Source organism: Mauremys reevesii, linkage group 3, assembly GCF_016161935.1.
Source record: "Mauremys reevesii isolate NIE-2019 linkage group 3, ASM1616193v1, whole genome shotgun sequence".
NCBI classification, from domain to species: domain Eukaryota; kingdom Metazoa; phylum Chordata; order Testudines; family Geoemydidae; genus Mauremys; species Mauremys reevesii.
Genome location: NC_052625.1, coordinates 96,965,221 through 96,984,551, shown reverse-complemented (window position 1 = coordinate 96,984,551; position 19,331 = coordinate 96,965,221). Strand labels below are relative to the sequence as shown.

Sequence of the window (19,331 nt, the reverse complement as noted above, 5' to 3'; positions counted from 1 at the left end):
GAAACGATCATTGGCATATAATTAAATACATGGCAACATTTTCCTGTGTACTGCATCAGCAGCCTTGTAGTGTCCAAAAAAGTCCATCTGATTCAATCAGTTGCAAAATGTTTACTCCTACTTAAGGCCGTACTTAATTTGCGATATTGTGGAAATTGCAGATCCCACAATATTAAGACTCCACCGCAAATTTGTCAACCGGGTGGCTGACAGCGGGAGTTCTGCCATACGTGGGGCTGACAATGGGAGCCTTAGCCCATGGCGGTTGATGACCAGGGTTCCCACTGCTGGCCCCAGTTGGCTGGAGGCACCTGGCTGACAAAACTGTGGCGGAAGGCTAATGTTGAGGGATCTTCAATTTCTGCAATATTATGAATTAAGTAGGGCCTTAGTAATACCAATTTTTAAAAAGTAAAAAATGCTTCGTGCATCATGCCCACCCCTGAACATCTCTCCATGCACCAGTTTGAAAACCTCTGTTATAGAAAATATGTCAGTTAATTACAATACCTAACTCCTACATAACAAAGTGCCACATCCTCTTTACTGTATTTATCTTCGCAACATCCTGTGAGGTAGGGAAGTATTATTATGCTTGTTTTGCAGATGTGAAACTGAGGCACAAGAGGCTAAGTGACTTACTTAAGGTCACACAGGAAGTCTCTGATGGAACAGAGTCTTGAACCTGGGTCCCCCAAATCCTACACTAATGCCCTAACACTGAACCATTCTTTTGGGGTGCCTCAAATAATCATCTTTCTCAATCTCCCCAAAACTCCCAGGCTGACTCTGTGCACAGTAGTATGTTCGTATAGGAACTGGTTCCATTCATTGAAAAATAATAATCCCCAGGTCCACAAATATACTAAGGCTGGCTCTGCCCCGTGAGGTAGGTCTTCTTCAAATGTAAACTGAGATAAAACTAACTACCCACTATTATAAGACTGGAATACTGTATAACATGAGCTACTTATCAAGCTCCATCAACTGAACCTGCCTTTGTAACCCATAAATATAACCCAAGAAAGCACTTTTTTAATGATAAGCCATATAATGATATCTACAGATCTTCACTGAGAATCCAGATGTTCAGAAACACTCAATGACAGCAGTGGTTCTCAAACTTTGTACTGGTGACCCCTTTTCACATAGCAAGCCTCTGAGTGTGACTCCCCTTATAAATTAAAACCACTTTTTAAAATATGTAACACCATTATAAATGCTGGTGGCGAAGCAGGGTTTGGGGTGCAGGCTGACAGCTTGTGAGCCCCATGTAATAAGCTCGCAACCCCCTAAGGGGTCCCAACCCCCAGTTTAAGAACCCCTGATTTAAACAATCAGCACTTCAGTGTAGCTTAAAATTCAAAACATTACATTTCATAGAGTAATTAAGAGTCCAATTATGCCACCCTTATATTGAATAGTACATTAAAAGGAGTGTCCTTGAAACCAACATTTGGAAAATCTGACTCTAAACCATACTGGATAATTATGTGCCAGACTTTGTTACACTTACGAAAGTTATATAAGTACTTTACTACTCAAATAGTCCAGAAAATATCATTGAAACTATTCACAGAGTAAAATACTACTTCAAGTGAGTAAGTGATACAGATTTGGGCACTAAATGTGGAGTACTATATAAACCAACTGTAACTGTGATTTATTTCCAGTGGAAAAACAAACCCAGCAACACTGAGTTTTGCAAAATTCGCCATGCTCTATTCTTTGAGTGGGGTGGGGTGCATGAACAGATGGTTGCCAATGAGAGCCCTGATAACACATGTTGATAAAGAGGTCTGGACAGTAACACGGAAGGGCAGTCCCTCTGTGTGGATCTTCAAACCCTGTGAACAGATGGCCTGAAATCTGTGGGATTTCTCTGTTGATCTCAGGTTATCAGAGGGGTGCAGAGGACTTCTGACCTCTAGGTCATTACATGGAGAAGCAGACCCCAAGCTTCCTGAACGCAGGACACCATGAAAAACCTGAGAGTCTCAATTCACAGAGCTTTGTGAATTATCTCCTCCACTCCCACTGATCTAGTCTTTATTTCTGCTGCAACTTCAAATTCTAAAAAAGGTGAATTATCCCACTGTATCATGGCACTGTTGGTACAGATGGGAGTAAGAGAAAGATTTCAGTGAGAATGAGCATCCGTGGCTGTGTATAAGTATATTGTATTAAAGTATTAAAAGTATATTAGATTTTAAAGTAATTTAGTTACATCAGTGCAAGTTTTATAATACACATAAGCCCCGTATTTGGTTTAAAGAGTATGTGGATGTCAGGAGAAGAGAAAAACAAAGGAAACATCTTTGTGCTCCCTGTGGCAACAGCTGAAGACTGACAGAAAGCAAAGAGAACACAGTAACAACAAGTGCATACTAAGGGTATGTCTGTCTACACAGCAGCTAGACCCCTGTGGCTGGCCCATGTCAGTTGACTCGGGCTCCCAGAGCTCAGGCTGCAGTGTTGTTTCACTGCTATGTAGACGTCTGGGCTCGGGCTGGAGCCTGGGCTCTAGTACCCTGTGAGGTTGGAGGGTTCCAGAGCTCGGGTTCCAGCCCAAACCCAGAAGTCTACAAAGCAATGAAACACCCCTGCAGCCCGAGCTCCACGAGTCTGAGTCAGCTGGCAAAGTCCAGCCGCAGGTTTTCTTTGCTGTATAGACATACTCTAAGAGATTCTCAAAAATATACTAAGAAGCAGCAAAACTACCTGAAAAGCGACCTGGATCTCTGTGACCTTCTTCTGAAGCATCAATGGATCAAAATGTTGTAACACCTTACTCGAAGCCACAAACTTCAGAATGCCCTGACTGTTTCTCTCAATCAGGGACAGAGCTTTCTTGCAGTTTTCTTGGTATGCTACCAAATCCTGAAAGAAAGAAACACAATTCTGTTCTGGCCAGAAACAAAGGAAGGAAAAGTTCAGGAAAAAAAACGTAGAGGGGCATTTGTGACAATAAGAAAATGGACATGATCAGGCTCCATCAAGAACAATTCAAACAAGACATGAGAGAGAATAATATAGATCCTGCAAACTTTTTCCAGGGGTGCTCAACCCCATCCACAGGAATTCAGTCATAGCTTGCAGGATAGGATCCATATGGGTAGTTTTACAAAATGCAAGGGTCTTTTCTGGCTTTGTGATTCTGTCATTACTCTTGATTTGGGTATTATTAATATCTGTACCCACAGTATCGATTGCAAACCAGATGTCTTCATTTATTCAGTGAGTAGATAAAAGAGTGACAACACTCCCTAGCTTGCTAAAATGCTTACACATATGGTCCTTGCCATCTATCAATCCCATTATTGGAATTTAAATGACCACAACAAATCATTAGACAAGAGAATCAGTAACTACAACTACACAAATAAGAAGAAAAATTTCATTAATTCTCATGAGAGGAAAGCACACTGTGACCCTTTACTGTTTAATGAACTATCTATTCCATGATTTACTGATCAGAAATCAGCAGCTTCTGTATAATCTGGCAGACTGTCACGGCTCTCAGTTCCATGGTTGATAAATCCTTTTAGCAGAAATAAGCCATTTACTTAAAGTATGATGTCTGGGCTATGGTAATCTAAAAGCTGGAGACTTCATGATAATGCACTCTCCTCATTCTGCAGCTCTGACACCTGTTTCATTTGGTGTCTATGCTCAGACAGGACAGGATTTGTTCAGAACAGTGAGGGAGTTTAGATCAAGGCTGGACTGGCTCACATGCACAGTCAAGCTCAGCAGCCCAATATTATTATTCTTCAAAAAACAAAGACATAGCTTCAAATCACTGGTGGAGCACAGGCCTTCCCTGACTGAAGTGTGGCTCACATCTCCATAGTCACTGCAATTAGAACACGATTTCTCACTGTTCTTTCATATACTGTACTAAGTCCATTATTTTGCTAGCAATATAATCTCCCTGTACTTGACTCTAAACAGCCCTTTAACATTCCAGCCTTACATTCCAGATGCAAGAAGCCAATCTGAGATATTTTCTTCTAGATCCAATATGTTCTTTCATTGTCTAACACAGTTCCTGCATTTCTTCCTGCAGGACAGGTGGAAATTTAAGGCTCCATTACATTATATCTCCCCCACCTCCAATGACTTCAAAGAAAACTCTTGTCAAACACATGGGAAGCCCACCAATGTCCATGAAAATCAATGAGAGTTCCTAAGCATTCTCAAGGAAATCTCAATGTTCACTGATGCTGTGTGCAATTGTATAGGGGCCTGATGTAGTTTCCATTGAAATCAAAGGAAAGTCTCCCACTGACTTCAGTGAGAGATGAAACAGAGAAATCCACTTTCAATTTATGTGAGTTTGTGGGAAAGTTGGTGGGCAGAGGTGAATTGTAGAGCTGGCATCTATATCCCAAAGGAAGTGTTTAAATATTATTAAATGAAGATTAAGAAATTGCCACTCAATTAAGAATTGCTCCTCAATTCTTGCTGCTGCAATCCAGAGTCCTAGCAATCTAATGTGTTGCATAAATACTCACAGGGAGTCTCATATTTTCCAGATAGGGTTTTGGGTGTTTTTTTTAAACTTACCTGGTGGTTTTGTTTAAAAACAGCTGCAGGTTGCACTTCAGGATCTAACGCAGAAATTATTTCATTGACTTTCTCAAGAGACTCATAAAAATATGTAATTTGCTTTTCTAATTCTTCCAGAGGAGACAGCAGCTGCTGAGCTTCATAGAGCAGGACAGGGCAACGCTCCTTAGTCTTTTGGCAACATAAAGAACAAATCTCATTACAACAGAAAGTTACTGAAATGCAATAAACAATAAATAACTTTTCCATGTACACTACTTTACGTAAGCCCCCTCCCGCTTTTAAAGGTAAATGGACCCGATATTTACCATTAATATCAAGTACTTCAGGATCTGGTAATATCTTCTTGCTACTATATTCCACCCATAGTTATTTTAATATATGTGCACTAGATATCATCTGAACTTTTGTGTGGGAGATCTCTTCTTTTATTCTCGGTTACATTATTTGCTACCTTCTACCTCATGGTCTCTCTCCTGCATTTCTTTTTCTCCCCTTCCACCTCCCTCCTTCTCTCTTCCATCCCATCCTTCCACTCTCATTTTTTCTACATACCCCTTCCTTTCTCCATTTCTTTTGCTTCTCTTTCTCTCATTCTCTACATTGTCTCTGGCCCAATCCTGCATCCCTTACACAGGAGTGTTGCATATATATGATTTGCAAGATCATCTATCTCTCCCCGCTGTACCTCTTCAGTTCTCCATCACTACTTCCCACTCAGCTTCTGTCTTTCACTACTCCATCCCCTTTATTGAGGTGAGTTTGAACTACTGTATTGGTTGAGAAGACAATATTGACAAAGGGGGGAGAAGGTGTAGGATGTTTGGGGTGTGTGTGTGTGTGTTTTGTTTTTTTTTACACTCTCTGTACCCAAAGGAAGACTTACAAAAATGAATACAGTCTCAGGCTATACTATTTTTGGATTCCCCCCACAATCCCTATTGGGACCCTGAATGAAGCTGCCAGGGGAGAGACCCTGGGAGCCTGTCAGTTTAGAAGTAGTGCAATGGTAGTGACACAAGCTAAGGTTCCATGCTCAGGCTTAAGCTCCATGAGATGATACGGGTAAGAAAGAGTATCTCATATATAATAAAACCATCTATTCAACTCAGGAGGAGTGTTAATGACTTCAGGAAGAAGCTGCTTACAACACTCTGACTGTAAGGACAGGTCTGACTAATGCACAGCATTTGGTGTGGAGAGAAACTTGCATATGAAAAGTGTGCACTGGTCTATCATATATATGTACTGACATCCTGGTATGGGAGCTAGCACTCAGTCTAAATGCATACACCTGAAACATTATAATATATATAACTTCAATGATTTTTTCCAAGTTTATGCATTACCTGCAATACTTCAGTTATACCAAAAAACAAACAAACCCCACCCAGCTATTTTTGAAAATATCAACAATTCTAACATAAGTTTTCTTTTTAAGTAAATTGCCCATGTGAAAGCATATTTTTCAAAGACCGCTTATAAATGTCACTTTAGTACAGAATCAGATGGACAAAACTGGGGTGGTTTCAATTATGAAAAAAAAAACCTCAAACCGGGGGGGGGACAGACTCAGATATGGCTCCCATTTTATCTAACCCCCTAAGGTCTGGAGGGGGAGAAGAGATGTTTAACATAAATAGTTTAGGTTTTAGCTCGTGTCCATTGGAAATAAAAAGGGGTCCAAACCAGAGTGTAGGTTTGGCTTTATAAAAACTCATTGTGTGAAACAAATCATAAGCAACCAGCACTAGGCCTGGTTCAGATATGGGTCCCATTTTACTGAGTCCCCTGAGCTTGGGGTTGGTGTGACACTTGGCTACATGGTTCCTGTTTGGGCTCATCTTTAATTATTAGGCCAACAGTAAACACACTGCACAGCAGAAAAGATATTCCAGGACCTTGCTTAGCTGTGCTTTGATCCCTGTCATAGTTGCAAGCATTTCATTGACTTCTTCTTGGGGAACTTCCTTTGTAACAAGCTGTGCTGTCCTTGTAATTATCTTGTACTGAGCTTCCATCACAGGCACCTTCTGTTTAATATCCTGCAACAAATATTTTAACAGGTACTGTTATGAATTCATGTGGCACATCAGCTTGTTCTCACAATAGCTGTAGGCAATAGATCCAACTCCCATTAACATCAATGGGATTTTTTCCATTGGCTTCAGTGCGTGTTGGACCAGGTCCAGAATGTATTTGATATATACTAAGTGGAGGAGTTCATCTGCAAAGCTCTGTATTAAAGTTCAGCATTCAGCTGAAAATCTAGCAACACCCCTGCTTGTTGCATTAGAAATGTGTTCCTGAAACGTCACTCATAGAATGCAATCTTTTAGATTACCTAAAACACAAAATGCACCATTGTAGCATAAAAGTGCTGATAATGGCTATGTAAATAAATAACCTTCTGATCCTTTTATAAAATTAAATAGTTAAATAATTCTCTCTTCTGGGAAGAAAAAAAGAGAGAGAGACAGATAGACAGAAGGAAGAAACTCACCTCCAAATCTTGGACAAACATCTTGACATTTAGAAAGGACACTTCAACAGGCACAGAAAATTTTCCATTAGTGCAATCAGCAAAGGTAGACAATGCGGCAACACCATCCAAGTATTCCTTCCTCATTCTGTCAAATTCATCTGCCCGAGCATACTATGAAAAATGGAAAATAAAAACACAGAGAACATGTCAAAATATGCAATGCTGCTGCTTAAGGAAACTAATGCGTTCTTGGGAGTAACTGTTTAATTTTTCTTTTTATTCAGTGTGATTTGCTCGTGATCTTTTAAGCTAAGGGTCCAGCAAGTCACTGGCTGGTTGTTTTTAAAAAAAAAATTATTGATTAATGAAGCACATAGTTCTTTTCAGAAATGGGAAAACTTGTTTCCAACCCTCCAAATGGCCCTCACTTCAATTCCATCCATGAAAGAAAACCCAAACATATTTTAAAGTTTGGATCACTTTGAGAACTCCTTTCTCTCTCCAGTTTCTGAAGTGGACCCAACTCCCCAACTCACTACTCCTGACCTACTAGTAGCCTTCGTTTTGAGGCTTCGTATTGTACCCTTTACTCGGTTTTGGCCCTAGACAGGGACACATCCCACCTGAGCATCTACTTTCTCCCAAACTGTGATTTCCTAGTTTATCGGTTCAGTGGGTAAAATGTGAATAGTCTCCTAATATTCTCAATCACTGCAACCCTCTAATAGTGTCTTTGGGGATCTGGTTTTAATGATACAGCAAATATGGCAGCCTCTCCACTAAGGTCCTGGTGCCAGTCCATTCACATTCTCTGCATTGTTGACAGCATTTGACTGTGAAGCTATTAACATCAGGAAATATAAACGCATCAGCATCTGCAGCTCAGCAGGGAGAGAGGTAGCCAAACAAAACTGGGGGAGGCTGGGAGGACTGAGGAGAGAGAGGTCAGGGAATTAGTTGAGGGCTGAGGTGAAGGAAGAACTGAGGAACTGTTAGAGGGCACAAAATATACTGGAAATAATTGAGTGGGAGAATTGCTAGAAGGTCATGGAGAGGGATGGGAATAGGAGTAAGGGGAGCATTCAAACTCTGGGTATTAGTGCCCATCACTAGCAAATAATAAAGCTGTGACTATGGTACAAGCAACAGTTTGAAAGGTTTAAAAAAATAAGAGCCAAATGCTGACCACTTTACTTATGTGATATATTGACAGCAATGGGAATACGCATGAGAGTAAGGAGAACAGGATTTGGCCTCAGGTGAGTAGTCAAAAGTAATTAATAAAAAAGTTCATTAGCCATATGATTACTTCAGTGCAGATGTCTTTAAATGTATATATAAAGCTGTCAAATACTTTAGTACAAGTTATATCTCACATCTTCCCTCCCGCCGTTTTGAATAACTTCTTAAAATAACATTTATTTTCCAGCCAGGTGAGTCTCTTTCCTGAAGCAAAGTTTTTTGTTCTCTGTGCCTTGTAGAGCACAAGACAACAATGATGTCATCATAGCTTTGGGAATGGGATTGGTTGATTAATGTGTGCTGCCTCTACTGCTGATTGGCTTTAGCCCTATGATAAGTAGGTGCAGCTCCTATTAAAGAGCATTAGATGCATCCACTTACACAAACAATGGCTATTTTTTGAAAATCATTTTAATTTCTCAACTATAGAGAATGTGCATTTTTTAAAAAGTCAAGGTCAAATATTACAGAGATAAGCTACAAAGTATGTTTGCTGATGAACTTGAACAAACCATCTCTAGCCATCTTTCTAAAAAGGTACAAATGCAACCAACTATTCTGGTGGCATGTATTGATTTACAATTTTCATATTATATACATTTACATTAGACATGGCCCCTGGACTCCTGGTAAATTGTCGATGCAGGCTTTAGTGGTGCAAACCTTAGGCAGCCTTGCTGCACTGCAATGGTAAAATAATTATTTAAATACAACCATAACAACACATACTTGCTTAACTTTCATAAACAACTCTCTCCATCTTCCATTTAGTAGCAGCAGCTGTTGTTTAAGATCTCTGGAAATAGTCTCATCACAAGTTTCAATAAGAAAGTTACCAGCATCATTCATGGCTGTGTGCTGCTGGATCCAATGAGGTAAATGTCGGAAAAATTCCTAAACACAATATAAGCAACATTGCTAAACATTTTGCAAAAGTCAGTATGTTACACAATAAAATATAAACCTAATCACCAACTAAGGACATGGATAAAACTGCCTTTTCCCTTCCAGGCACATTATCCTCTGAAGCATCCAACATTGGGTACTCTGGTAAATTCTTATGTTCCAAACTAATATTTTAAAATAGAACTATCAAGATAACCTGCTGTGTTAATGGAGGGGACTCTATATTATATATCTATATCTATAATATGGATATAAACTATCAGTACCTTCTCAATTTAATCAAGTAGGTAGCACTACTGAAGTCAATGGGACTACTCTCCTGAGTAAGATAAAAGGATCTGAGTCTTAATTAACAATATTGTCACTGCTTCATCTAATTTCTGTTTAATTTCTACACACTTGAAGATTACTTTTGTTCATTTGAAGCCAATGAACTACTAATTCACTATGGGCTGAATTGCAACTTGGACTTCCTGCCAGCACACTAGGAAGAAACCCCCTTGTAAACCCAGGGCAGGTAATTGTGGGCCTCAGAGCAGAGGGGAAAACAAGTGCTTCATAGCTGCTTACTCTTACCTCACAGCAGGTGAGTGGGGAGGGAGAAGAGAATGGATGAAGCCTTGGTTATGTCCCACTCTAGTATTCTAGGCTACACAGCTGAGTCTGGGGGTTGGGGAGGTGTGTGTATGTCTGTGCAGGGGCAGCTCCAGGCACCAGCACGCCAAGCGCGTGCCTGGGGCGGCAAGCCACAGGGGGCACTCTGCCGGTCGCCGCGAGGGTGGCAGGCAGGTTGCCTTCGGCGGCATGCCTGCGGAGGGTCCGCTGGTCCCACAGTTTCAGCGGACCTCCCAAAGGTGTGCCGCCAAATCCGCGGGACCGGGGACCTCCAGCAGGCAAACCGCCGAAGGCAGCCTGCCTGCCCTGCTTGGAGCAGCAAAATACCTAGAGATGCCCCTGGTCTGTGTGTGTGTGTGTGAGAGAGAGGTGTGTATGTGAGATGTGTGTGTGTGAGAGAGAGAGAGAAAGAGAGTGTGCATGTGTATGTGTTTGTGTTAATTTTCTGCTGTGAGAGGTCCCCAACAAATGACTCCCCACCTTCCTTTTCCTTTTTTCTCTGCCCTAGGAGCAAAGGGGATCCAGGGAGGAACTGTGCTCCAAACGGCTGTCTGAAGTACAATCCTTCCCAGCGCTGCTCCGGGGACGGTGCTGTTTACACATTGCCTCTTGCTCATGGCTGTACCAAGAAGCGCAATCTCAAGGTTTCAGAAAGTCTCGTGACAACACAATAATTGATGCAGATGTCATAACTTATCCATATTTAAAACACCTCCCATATAGCTACAAATAAAATGTCAAATGGAGGCATATTGCTTAAATGTGTTGGACAGATAATTCAACATGTTATTTAAATCCCTAAAGAAGAAATGAGTAAAGAGCACTTTTACTATGTACATAGACATATTAGTGAATAAGCTTCATCGTCTCAGAGTACACTGGGTGTCACCTTCCATCATCTTTGAGTTTGAGAATAGTGTTGCTTTTTCCTGGGGCCCAAGATAACAATACTGATTTGTCAGGAAATACCCAACAGCATCCCAGATATATTATATAAACATTTCCTTGTTGTTTTTTCAACTGCTGTACAGATGCCAGGTATGCTAGAAGGAAAACAAAAACAGCAGTCCTGTTTCACAATAAAATAACCCCTTCAGAACAGGCACTGACCAGTTCTCTTGTTGGCAGACTTAGCAAAGAGGTCAAAGAAGAAATGAGATGGTAGAATGAATTACTCTGCAGAGGCAGATCTTCTTCATTCCAGGTGTGAATCTCCTCTCCAGCAATGGGAAGCAGGGCTTGGATACCTCTGAGGCACCATTTCCCACCCCAGACCCTGCAGAAGTTTCTCTGCATAGACCCATCAGCATGAAGGAGGAAGCAGAGTCAGGGCAGGCTGGGGAGCAGGCTGGGGGGAGAGGCACTCCCTGACCCAAAGGAAGACTTACAAAAATGAATACAGTCTCAGGCTATACTATTTTTGGATTCCCCCCACAATCCCTATTGGGACCCTGAATGAAGCTGCCAGGGGAGAGACCCTGGGAGCACGGCTCCAATGGAGCTGTGCTGGGGGGGATCTGAGAGGGACTACTGGGGTTGAAAGGGTGTGGGGTTTCCCTGTGAATGGCTGAGGCCATCTGCAGGTCCTCAGGAATCCACTAGGTTGGAAGGCAGGTCTCAGCAGGTGACAAACCCTGCTCCTCCTGACAGCATGGTGCAGGGGCATCACAGATATTTCCCAGTAAATAGCATCCTTGTGCAACTTTGAAATTACTGGGCCAAATTTATCTTTAGTTAAAGTTCCTGGTAGTTGATGGAGTTACAGAAAAGATGGATTTGTTCAGTGATGAATTTGTTCTGTTGTATTTCAATTAACCAATGGAAAACGGGGAAGACCCTTATATTTTAGCATTGCAAACACAACAATGATGCAAATATAGAACTTGTAATCAGACAGGGAGATAAAAGAGAGTGAAAGCATTATGGTGTGGTATGAAGGTTTTATGGCCTACATTTGGGATGCACCATAATTCTCATGAGTGGTGAATTTAAGAGTGAGTTATGTAGGTCATTCTATGTGAGTGCCATAAAGCCCTTATATCACTCCACAGCATCGAGGATTTTCTATGTGACACATACATTACATTATAGAACAAATATTTTAGAAATATTTCAGTAAGTTTTACTTTATGTTACTGATGCTATTTAATTACCTCTATCCATCTAGAAGCCAGGATGCCTTTGTTAACATTAGTTGAACTGTACAAACCTCAGTGAGAGTGAAAGTTATACCTGATAAATTATAAAAGCCTCTTAAATGACCTAAAATAGATTTGCCATACATGATCATGTCACTCTCTTAAGGTCTAGTATAGCATCTTGAAAACACCTAGGACCAGAAGCAAATTCTGTTACCTTCTGATAATTGGGAACAATTCTGATCCTTGAGCCACTGTAATATGAGGGAGAAACTGCACATTTTGGGGGAAAGGGAGTAATATTCCTGTGTCAGAGTGCTGTATTTATGTATTTATTTATTTAAACTGGCTATTTGAAGCTGCTGAGAGATTTGGAACAGGATTGCCAACCCTCCAGAATTGCCCTGAAGACACCAGGAATTAAAGATTAATCTTTAATTAAATATCATGTCATGTGATGAAAACTTCAGGAATACGACCAACTAAAATTGGCAACCCTAGTAGTCAAAGAGTCCCTGTGGAGACAGATTAGCGGAGTGCAGATTAGGAGAGTGCAGATGGGCTGGTCAAAGCTGCATAATGAACGCAATTCATCACATGGATATCAGTAGCACATGTGTGGCATTATACACGCATGTTCAAATTTTGTTTTTAAAATCTGCTTTAAGGTGAAATTGTAGAACAGACTAGACACACAGATGTTGACTTAAATGTTCATATGCAAAGAATATATCAATATTTCATTTTAAACAATATATACCCACAAACATAAACCACACATATAAGCCACTGACACCCGTGTGCATTTATCATGTGTATGACCATCTGACTGTCCCATTAATCTACTGTTGCCTGGATAATTTATAAGATGCCAAACCACTGAGACAACTTTTACAGGCACAAATTTTGTTTAAACATGAGAAATGCTCCTTTCTTTCCCCCCAGCTCAAAGTACTGAATTTCTAAAACAAAACAATTAAATTGGCTTGTGGCCCACAATGTGCAATATTCTGTCCTTAGCTAGTGTCAGGATTAAAGTCTGATTTTTTTTAAATAGGAGATATTTATTATTGGTAGTCCCAAAGATATTAAAATTGTGCCATTCAAATTGTAGTGTTATCATTGATGTGTGTGAAAAACTATTTTAGGTCATTTAAAGAAGTTTCTAAATGCATTTGTCATAATTTTTCACCCCCTCTGAGGTCAGAGTACAACTCATGAAACCAAGACAGACAGTCTTATGGTGAAATATATAAATGCACACAATAGTTGGAACAACTTTTAGAACTATTTAAATCATTTCTAAAATAGTTTTTAAAACATCCTTATTTTTTAATTTGCTGGGCAAACAACTACATATATACGTAGATAAACTGGCTGCAGGCAGAGTGATTATTCAGAGAAGTTACCTAAGTGGTAAACAAAAAGGTAAAAGCATTATATTTACCGCACATAAATGCTTGTATAAGAAGACCTTATTAAAACAGGTCACTTAAACTCCTAAACTGTTGCAAAGAAGAAAAGGGATTAAACCAGTTTTACTATAAAATATGTGGCATATACAGAACACATAATGATGTAGTGTGATATGGCACTTGTTTTGAGTCAGCTCATAACAACACATTCTTGGCTTTGCCATTTGTGAACAATGCAGCCATCATAAATTCATGCAAATAAAGCCTTTATGCTATACCATCATAAATGTGCTCGTTCTCTTCCCATATTTATACATGCATACATGAGTGCACACATGCGCACACACACAAACCTAAGACAAATATGCTCAGACAGAAAGTGTACTATGCATCTGTGAAGGTTTCTGACAGTGAAGAGAGTAGGGCAGGAATTATTCCATGCATAAATCTCAACCTGCCACAACTCTCATCATCTACCTGCCACAACTTCTCTCCAGTCTTCTGCAAACAGCCCCCTACTTGGTCACTGATATATTTTTTTTAAACTTGTTTCCTGTAGGTTGTAAAACTTTTACTGAATAGTCATAAAAGCCATATGCAGGGGTTGGATGAAGTTCCTTACCTTTTTGGCATGTTCAGGCTGATTCAGCATTTTTTCAGCATCTTCCAGCCAGGCCTGCAGACTAGCCACAGTGCTGCTATATCGATCCCAGTTAGCAATCACTTCTTCTAACATGCTCCTCACACTTCTCACCTCTACCGACAGGTTCCTCCACTGGGCTGTTGTTTCATTCATGAATTTCATCACATTCTCTGCTTCTTCCACTAAGACACAGAAAGCATATTGAATTTTTAAACCCAACTTAAAGTCTTGGAGCTGCTGGAAGTATTTATCCAAGTATTTAGCATGTGTTTCTTTTATTAAAAATATTAACTCTCTTTTATTATTCTTGTTAAGTAATTATATTTTATATTCTTTTCAGCATCAGAAGGTTTGTTTAAACATATATTAAATGCACAACCTAATCACAGAATCATAAAACCATAGGGTTTAACCTCCTGCTAAGATGCAGGATTTGTTGCGTCTAAATCATTCAAGACAGATGGCTATCCAGCCTCCTTTTGAAAAACCTCCAGTGAAGGAGCTTCCACAACCTCCTGAGGCGTCTTTTCCATTGTCCTTCTGTTCTTACAGTTAGGAAGTTTTTCCTGAGGTTTAATTTAAATCTGCTGTGCTGTAGTTTGAACCCATTGCCTCTTGTCCGGCCCTCTGTGGCAAGAGAAGACAATTTTTCTCCATCTTTTTGTAGCAGCCTTTCAAGTATCTAATGACTGCTGTCATGTCCCCTCCCCCCCTTAATCTCTTCTTTTCTAAACTAAACATACCTAGTTTTTCAGCCTTTGCTCACATGGCTGGCATTCCATCCCTTTGAGCATCTTTGTCACTTGCCTCTGGATCCTTTCCAGTTTCTCTACATCCTTTCTAGACAGTGGTGACCAAAATTGGACACAGTACTCCAGCTGAGGCTTAACTAGTGCCAAGTAGAGCGATACTATCACCTCCCATGACTTGCATGCTATGCCTCCGTTAATGCAACTTAAAACTACATTTGCTTTTTTTGAAACGGCATCACATTGTTGATTCATGTTGAGGTTGTGATCCACCACAACTCTCAGATCCTTCTTAGCAGTGCTGCTCCCCCGTCTGTATTTATGCATTTTGTTTTTCTTCTCTAAGGGTAGCACCTTACACCTTTGTCTTTGTTGAATTTCATTGTCTCTATAACCCAGTTCTGAATTTTAGCTTTATCCTCCAAAGTATGGGCAACCCCCGAGTCCCTCCCCGCAAGCTCTATGTCATCTGCAACATTAAGGTTGAGAAATTAAGCATACATTGTATAAAATAAAGGATACAAAGAATGTCACAATAACTGAGTCATGTTGCATACCCTGCATGTTATTGGTGTATGCATCTAGTAACAAAAAGGTAATATAGGAAGGGCTATGTTTAACAAGGAAAGAGAAATAGAAAACTGTATGTATGGCTGATTCAGTGCGGAGTTTGCATTAAAATATTAACTGAAAATCTATTCTCATTTACAACTATGTAAATCCAGATTAATGACATTGGATTTTTGTCATTTACTTTTTGAATTTTCTGTCGGTGGTGTACTTGACTTCTGGGTCATACCATTGCATTTGATTCCCTCTTTTTAAGGAAAAAAGATAATGCATCTGCAATGCAAGATCCTTTAAGAAATGAATTCATAGCTTAAGTGTCCTTAGTTTGCGCTATTTATGCTGCAAATAACTCAGGTGAATATTATTTGTTGGAAAATGACTTATCGCTGGGTTTTTTTAAAAAAATCATGAAATAATGTATATTGCTCTTACATTTTGTAAAGTGTATTTTTACAAAAATCTAAGTTTGGGGACAAATTTGTGTTGACAGTGTCACTTTAAGTGGGTAAGATATTCCTTTTCACTCCCTATCCATAAGCCATTTTAACAACTGCAGCATCTCACTCCAGAGATTGATGCACTATTATTTGACAGTGTTTAAAGTAGTCCCTACCAGATGCCTCCAGAGCCATCCATGCAACCTCATGGGACCCAGTGGGGTTGTATAGGGGGAACAGAGCGTAGCCGATCCATCCATAGGTCATCGTATACTGCACCTATCATTTTGATCAGTCTTTGTAATTCTGGGAAGCTTGTGAAAGATACTTCAGTGAATACTGTCTCTGCTAATGATGATACTGGATGAGACTGCTTTGCACGTAGGTGCAGAGGCATAGTAATACAAAAGATCCTTCCACGGCTTGCACACCAGGAATAAAAGGCCACTCCTTAAGCCTGGAGATAACAGGATGATGCAGCTTCCCCCTGTGTACTGGGGAGTTTAGCAAGGGCTAACAATCCCTCTACAACTTCCCCCTGGATAGCTGCTGCTCTGAACTGCCCCAACACAAGGCTGTTCAAAATGGCACAAATTGCATCATTAATATTATTGTTGTGACTGTCATTAAATCCCCATTCCAGATATTTTAAGAGGAGGTCGTTGCTTTTTTACGCCACCCACCCCCACCCCCCAAAAAAGCACAGATGACCTATGTTACTCAGGTCTCAGATATTATCATTTCATAACTCCTTCCAGTTATTCAAAGTGGGTGAAATTCACCCCAGTCCAGAGGGCCAATACAAAGTATGTGAGACTTATTTCATGCATGGGCATTGTGCTAGCCCTCTGCACCGGAGTGAATTTCACACTTTGTGAATCAAAATCATCTTCAGTTGCAACCAGGGGTGCTTTTTCTACAAGTCAAAAGTGGAAGAACATTTTTACAATTAACACTTAGATTTCCTCATGTTCCAGTAGCATATTCTAACAATCACACAGTCAACACACACTGGCAGAAATCCACTGGATTCTAGTTTTGTCAGATCCCACGTGGTTAATTACAGCTACAGTAGAACTATATTGCACAGAAGGAATTGGCTTCTAAATATACTCTGAGGAACTAATTAAAAAAGGATATTAAAATCAACAGGACTAAAATGCCTTCAGAATTGCAACAGATACAGAGGTATTTACCTGAGCCATTAGCTTTGGCATACATCTCAGCTGCCCTTTTCAAGATCTGGTATGTAACTTCATACTGCTCAAAGAATTTACTGTTTTCAATAACAGACTGAAAAGGAAAAAAAATGGTTATAAGGGGCAAAAGTAAATGTCACATGGAATAATGACAATTCCTTTGAATTACAATTGCATTAAGATACGATTTCTCCAATTTCACCAAACCATCCCCCACTTAATTTACAAAGTTCTATCCAGAGTTCCCTTTGACAATGACAGGACAGGATAGTCTCCTCCCATAGGGTTTTTCTTTTCTTTTCAATAGTACATTTAGGATGAATATTCTTAACATGCTCATAAGGCAACCTGTTAATTGCTCTTTCTTGCTGGAATTCTTGAGACTTCTTAATACTTAGAATTCAGCAGAAGCCAAAGAATTGCCAGAAGAGTCACTATTTATTAGATAACTCCTTCTCTGCTGAGATCTAAGTGAAAACAATTCAGTAAGGGCAAAATTAATCTTCATGAAGATGGCTACCACAAAACCTATGCACCATTTAAATCTCACTTAAGGCTTCAGAATAGCCCTTGTGCTGACCCTCTGCAAAGGGATAGATTTCATTCAAAGAGAAGAAATATATTCCATCAAACTTCAGTTTGCATTCACATCTTCCAGAAGAGATTGAACAAGGTGTTAAAGAAATTCTACAATAAGGGATGCTGCTTTACAAAGTGTTGCATAGGTTTTTACCTTTGCGGTTGATGCTAAAACTCTATATCCTGCTTTGAACATTTGCTCTTAAACAGAGCTGGGTAAATAATTTATAGGGAATGCTCATTCAACAAATGTTGCCCCTTTCTTTGTTTATGGACGGTCAGTCACTTGGTTTTTTTTTTCCAAATGTATTTGTTTTTCAAAATTATTTGTTAAAGTTGTTAATGTGCTTAAGAGTTTTCAGGGTTGAGTTCTTAGTTAGGCCAACTGTCAAATGGAAATAATGTTTTCCTACCTTTGTAAATTCCTTTCAGATATGTAAGTGCAAGAAATATTAGCCCTGTTTTTCAGATAGGCTAACCAGGCTCACTGCTTTGCCACGGACAGTGGCACCAAAGGACTTGAGTCCCAGTTTTGTATTGGACACATAATTTGATATGATTTTTAAACACTTTTTGCCAACATTTTGAGAGAGTGTATGTTGTACAATGAAGGCATGTTGGGCTAACTTAGCTATGCAGTATACAAGCATACTTTATATCATCAGATACACACTGAAGCCCTACCCCAATCTAGCAAAGCATTAAGCACATTAGTAAACTTTAAGAATGTGAGTAATCCTACTAAAGTAAATGAGAACACACATTCTCAAAAGTTAAGCACGTGATTATTGAGTATTCTCTACTCTAAACACTTTGCCCATTCCAAATTAGCATTAAGAGTATGGAATTCTTGATATGCAACGGCTAGAGGACTATAATTATTAATACCGTCAGTGAGTTGCTTTGATGAGCACTAAAAACATAATGGAAGTGAAATAATTGAAAGGTGCTTTTGGATCATTATTTTATAGTAAGCAGGAAATGATCTTATTTTTAACTATAAAATGAAAAGTTATCTCAGGTAGTGAATTTGTTTTATTTTGAATTATTGATCTGTTGCTCTGTACATTGAATTTGGCATGTGTACACATTCCAAAAACAAACAATACAAGAAGATATTGAAAAGGAACAGTTCAGACTGCTAACAGTAGTAATGTGGGGAACTACCACATCATTTACAAAACTGAAACACATCAAAGCAAGGGAATAAATACACGAGGACTTCATAAATCTTACATGGCACATAATAAATACATTGGGCAAGAACCTCACCTAATGAATACTCAGCTCAGCTGAGGGGGCTCAAATGTGCCTTATGTGTTTTCCCATTCTTAGAGCTGCTCTGCCCAGGGCGGAGCCCCCAACACAGGTTAGACTGATCTGAAAGCTGCTTTATTCTCCATAAGCCACCAGTGGTCTCAAGGAGCCAAGTGACAGCTGGGCACCACAGTGTAAGAGATCCCTGACCATGCCCCCTTCCCCAATACCCTGGGCAGCCGTCTGCAAGGAGCAATGATGTGGAAGTCCCCATGGTAGTTCTGCACCACCCAAAGATGCTCCTAATTAGAGAGGCTGGATCTGCTGGGGTTAGAAGAACTTTGTACCATTGGAGCAGCATGAACCAGTTGGAGCACAGCCAGGATTGGGGGCCATCTGCTGGATTCTCTGTTGTCCTATACTTTCTGTGGTCCTTTACACCTCTTCAGATTGGGTGCAAAGTAGATGTAAAATGCGGCCCTTCTCTTACGGTAGCATGTTACATTGTCTTTACATAGGTGTGA

General features: G+C 39.9%; 1 protein-coding gene across 5 annotated transcripts in view; it reads right to left on the bottom strand.

Annotated features, from left to right (window-relative positions):
* The window catches only part of SYNE1 (spectrin repeat containing nuclear envelope protein 1), a 472,714-nt gene that overhangs the window by 307,178 nt on the left and 146,205 nt on the right, over positions 1-19,331 (bottom strand). For all 5 annotated transcript variants that reach the window (XM_039529938.1, XM_039529933.1, XM_039529934.1 and 2 more), the window contains 7 exons: positions 16,969-17,065; positions 13,996-14,198; positions 9,029-9,193; positions 7,076-7,228; positions 6,474-6,617; positions 4,570-4,743; positions 2,722-2,880 (listed from right to left, as the gene is read on the bottom strand). In XM_039529938.1, coding sequence (XP_039385872.1) covers positions 2,722-2,880; positions 4,570-4,743; positions 6,474-6,617; positions 7,076-7,228; positions 9,029-9,193; positions 13,996-14,198; positions 16,969-17,065 — 1,095 coding nt within the window. The remainder of the gene's footprint in view (positions 1-2,721; positions 2,881-4,569; positions 4,744-6,473; positions 6,618-7,075; positions 7,229-9,028; positions 9,194-13,995; positions 14,199-16,968; positions 17,066-19,331) is intronic.